This window comes from Bison bison, unplaced genomic scaffold, assembly GCF_000754665.1.
Source record: "Bison bison bison isolate TAMUID 2011002044 unplaced genomic scaffold, Bison_UMD1.0 scf7180017864289, whole genome shotgun sequence".
Taxonomy (NCBI): Eukaryota; Metazoa; Chordata; class Mammalia; order Artiodactyla; family Bovidae; genus Bison; species Bison bison.
The window spans coordinates 9,623,127-9,627,589 of NW_011494861.1; the positions used below are offsets into that span (position 1 = coordinate 9,623,127).

The 4,463-nt window shown below is 52.4% G+C and overlaps 2 protein-coding genes across 4 annotated transcripts in view; one reads left to right on the forward strand and one right to left on the reverse strand.

The window, feature by feature from the left end:
- Positions 1–564, forward strand: part of WRAP73 (WD repeat containing, antisense to TP73) — a 12,299-nt gene extending 11,735 nt beyond the window's left edge. For 2 of the 3 annotated variants that reach the window (XM_010849969.1, XM_010849970.1), the window contains one exon: positions 131–457. In XM_010849969.1, coding sequence (XP_010848271.1) covers positions 131–273 — 143 coding nt within the window. In that variant the 3' untranslated portion in view covers positions 274–457. Of the gene's footprint in view, positions 1–130 lie in introns of all 3 variants that reach the window. The other variant, XM_010849971.1, reaches the window with a different exon arrangement.
- Positions 565–1,015: 451 nt separating this feature from the next.
- On the reverse strand, positions 1,016–4,462 carry TPRG1L (tumor protein p63 regulated 1-like; the record flags this gene model as incomplete). The annotated part of the gene is made up of 4 exons (XM_010850208.1): positions 1,016–2,521; positions 3,144–3,297; positions 4,162–4,338; positions 4,416–4,462. Coding segments are annotated over 4 exons (573 nt in total), but the record flags the coding sequence as incomplete, so codon positions are not given.
- Between the last annotated feature and the right edge of the window lies 1 nt (position 4,463).

Below are 4,463 nucleotides of genomic sequence, written 5' to 3' on the forward strand. Positions count from 1 at the left end.
GGACACAAGCAGATGCTCTGGGGAGGCACCTGCCCGTGAACCTCAGGGCCTGCTGCTACACTTTGGGATTCCAGCTGGGTCACCCTGGGACCCGGGTCTCCCCTAACCTCTGGCCACCTGTCTTCTCCAGGTGACTTCCAGGTGCTCTCCCTGTGCTGGCATCCGAGCGGGGACTCTCTAGCCCTCCTTAGCAAGGACCACTTCTGCCTGTGCTTCCTGGAGATGGAGGAGAGCATGCGTATGGCCTTTGGGCAGCGGGGTAACTGCACGTAGGACCCGGGCGTGGTCAGGCCCAGGTGGCACACATTGGCCATGGGACAGAAGCAGAGCATCTTGGGCGAGTTTTCCTTCCAGAGGAAAGGATTTGCTTTCATTTTGCTATAGCAAGGTGTTTTTGTAAATATGTATGGAATAAACTGTAATTTTTGTTATTTAAAATACTTGTTCATTTATAAAATGGCTAATGCTTACTTTTTTAAAAGGTTTAAGTCACAGGAAAGTCTTCCAGGTCAATTTTAAATTTGGGGTTCACTTGTCTTAGGGGAAGTAACTTCACCCCAAGCGGCCAGTCCCCCATCCCACCCCACCCCACCCTCAACACAGGACCCGTTCTGCAGAGAGCCTGTGTTCCGTCCCTGAACACTCTGAAGCATGGCCTGTGTGTCACGTGGGCCTGTGCTGGAGCAGAATTGGAGATCAGGGCTGTGGGTCCCAGGGCAGCCCAGTTAAGGTCAGGTCTCTGCAGGGAGTGTCTGCCTGGAATGATCCAGGTGCTTCAGGCAGTTGGCCAGGGCTAAGAAGGACACTGGAGGAATAAGGGTTCTTCACCCTGGGCAGAGGCTGGACGGTGGGCACCACCCCTGTGGCTGTGAAAGGAGTAGGCTGTGCAAATCCCCGCAGTGCACATGGCCGGGGTCAAATCCAGTGCGGAGAACATCTCGGCTCTAAGATGCTCTCACCAAACAAGACCCTTTTTTGGTTGTTGCGCCTACTTTAAAAAAGGAACAACACTCACTGGATTATAAATGTCTTTACTAGAAGACCAAAAGCAAAAGATCAAGACCCAGGCAGAGTTGTGGCCCCTGCATCAGGATCATCACATCCATGCTGACTAGAGCTCTGCCAGCCTGGGCAGTGAGGAGGAAAGAACTTGGGGGCCAGCAGTCAGACCACTGTGGATGGACGGGGGCGGTGAGCGATGACTGCCCACGGACTGGGATCTGCACGGAGCAGCAGGAACTGAGGTGGGGCAGGCTGCTTCAGGAGACTAACATGGTTCCTTTCTGAAAGCGCTTCCTTAAAGGCAAATTAAGCAATTCCTTTTTAAAATATGCCATGACAGGACAAACCTAACAGAGATGTCAGCATCATGTGCAAAGAACTTACCAATGTGACTTTCTCAAACAAATGAGTTGTCTTAAAATAATTTTCTGGGAAGTTTTTGGGTGGGCCTGAGAAAGACGCCATCAGTATTATTCACACAATATAGATAAATTTTGGAGAAGGCAATGGCACCCCACTCTAGTACTCTTGCCTGGAAAATCCCATGGACGGAGGAGCCTGGAAGGCTGCAGTCCATGGGGTTGCTGAGGGTCGGACATGACTGAGCGACTTCACTTTCACTTTTCACTTTCATGCATTGGAGAAGGAAATGGCAACCCACTCCAGTGTTCTTGCCTGGAGAATCCCAGGGACGGGGGAGCCTGGTGGGCTGGCGTCTATGGGGTCGCACAGAGTTGGACACGATTGAAGCGACTTAGCAGCATAGATTTAGGAGAAGTGTGACTTTAGGTCAACCACGCATTTCCACAAAAGCAACAGTCCATTCAGGAGCTGACAAGGCAGGCCAACTTTTGCTGAGCTGGTGGTCTGCTGGCTTCTTCCATATTAGCTTTAAGAAGATGGATTAAATCTCAAAATGCAAAACTGGACACCAACTGTACACACACTTTCAACAACGGGCACTCGGTCCCAGGCACATCCCTGGATGGAGCGAACGACACAGCTAATCACGTGACATTTATTGTTAACATGCTCCAGGGCTTGCGGGGAGGGACCACGGGGAGCCGAATGGAGACACAGGGGACTTGAAGACTGAGATCCTGGCCAGGATGCTGACAGGTTCCCTCTGCTGTGTCTGGAGCTCACGTGACCATCTGTCCAGTAGCCAGCTACAGTATTCAGTCCACCTGATTGCACTTGTGGTGCCCAGGTCTCTGAAGGTAGGGGGCCTTGACCCTGCCGGCAGAAGGGGAGCTGGGCCAAGGTCTGTCACTCCCAGAGTCCTGCTGGCCGCCTCTCCTGGCAAGAGCCCCACGTGCAGCATTTAGAAGCCGATCTTGCCTCTGGTCATGGAGTAGCCCAGCTTGGCCTCGTTGTTGATGAAGGACATGAGCCCCACGTAGGTCTCAATGAGGAGTGGACACTCCAGGACCAGCACTCCGCCCTCCTGGCCTGGCAAAGGACTCTCCTTCTGGGCTTTCTTAACAGCTTGGATTAACAGAGCCTTGAAACCATCCAACTGCAAAGAGAGAAAACATGGAGTCTGAGCAGACGATCTGCACGAGGTCCCCCACCCCTGGACAAGAGGCCTTCCCAGCCACACCCAGCGGCCCATGGGCTTACCTCCTGGGTGTGGCTTTCACCTCTGGGCTCACCCATGACAGACGACAGCTAGTCCTCACAGACCTCCCTCTTCCGCTCGAAGGCGTTTTGCCACGGGGACCCACCTGGTCCTCCCCACCACCCACCAGGCAGGCAGCAAGCAAAGGCACTTTGCTGGAAGTGGGGGGCCTGTCCCCAGTCCCATACCCCATGCCCATCACCCCCAGGCCTCCTCTCCTAGCGCCCAGCTCTAGCAGGGGCGGGGGTCAGCTGCCACACCCCGAAGCCCTTCTGGGCCCTTCTCCAAAATGACCACAGCCACCGGGGCCACGTCACAGCACCACACTGACCAGTCCCCACTTACCACACAGGGCTATCTAAGCATAACTAAAGCTTTTAAAAATTGAAAAGTTTATTTTCTCAGTTTAGCCACCGTTCAAGTGCTCAGCAGCCCCACGTGGCCACCATACTGAAAAGTGCAGGCCTGGAAGGTGCCTGTCCCCACTGGGCAGCGCTGCTGCTGCCGTCCGTGTCCTTACTTGGCACAGAGAGGCTGTCTTCTCGTCCACACCGGCCATCGGGTGTTCTATGAATGTGGTGTATGGCACGCTGGTGGACCACGGGTTCCATCTGCTGATGAAGGACGGGCGGCTCTGCTTGTCCCACTGGATGCGAATCCCAAAGCCTTCTCGCCTGCAGGGTCAGAAGACAGGGACCAGACTTCACAGGCAGGCCCGTGTCCCAGAGCACCTGCTTGGTGCTGGGTGTGGGAACAAAAAGCGGTCCCACCGGTGAAGATGAGACTGATGATGGCCATTTCACAACAGCCAAGGACCCGCGGGTCTGGACAGGAATGTCATGTCTAATAATGACAGCTTTTAGCACTTTAAGACACAACAAACTGAGTACTTAGTTAGGCTAATCTTTACACGGTTAATAAAGTTTAACATGTAGTGCTCTAACTAAACAAATAATACTCTTCCAATTTCAAATCCTTTTTCCCAGAATACTTTATTGTTGTTTAGAATTTTGAACTTATCTTCCTGAATTTCCTACCCAAATCTCCACATCAAAACCCTAAAATTTACTGTTTAATTCAACTGAGTATACTCATGTCTAGGTTTCTCATATTTCAGAAAGCTCCCTAACTGATGAAGATCAGCTCTTGAAAGTTGTCCATTAAACATTTCCAAATTTAATCTTCAATAGTATCTGTAAACCAAAGAGATGTGCTACCTTTTTCTTTTAAAAATTAACCACAACAGGGTTTGACATGACAGCTGCCAATCCTTTCTTGGCAGGGATAAAGTGCTGAGTTCACTCTTATCTGAAGAATACCTGTGTCAGGCCTATGCTAACCGTACCCTGAATTCATTTACCACCAGCCTAATAGCTGTCTCTTGTGCCAGAATGCCTTTTAATGCACCCTGCTGGGCAGAAGTCCCCGGGGTCTATTCTAAACTCCACTGATATTAAAGCAAGACGTGCACTGGGGGCTGGTTTTGGAAGGGCTGTTGAGAAGGCCCTAGAGAGGGGCTCTATGTTGAAAAGACTTACTTGTTGAGCGATTTTGGGGGAAACTGGAATTCTCCGTAGGAGATGGTGTCCACCGCGTTTAAGGCCACCCTGACCACCTGCTGGCACTGCAGGCTGATGAAGTCGTATTTGCAGATGAGGAGCGCCTGGTCGGTGATGAGCCCCAGCCGCTCCTTTTCGTTGTTCCAATGATCAACCCTACGGGCGGCAGCGGTCACCTCGGCGCTGCGGAGCGCACAAGTGCCCGGGCCCCTCCCCAGGGCGCGCCCCCTTACTCGGTCAGCAGCCACACCCCCTGGATGTCTCCGTCCTCCACGGGCCGG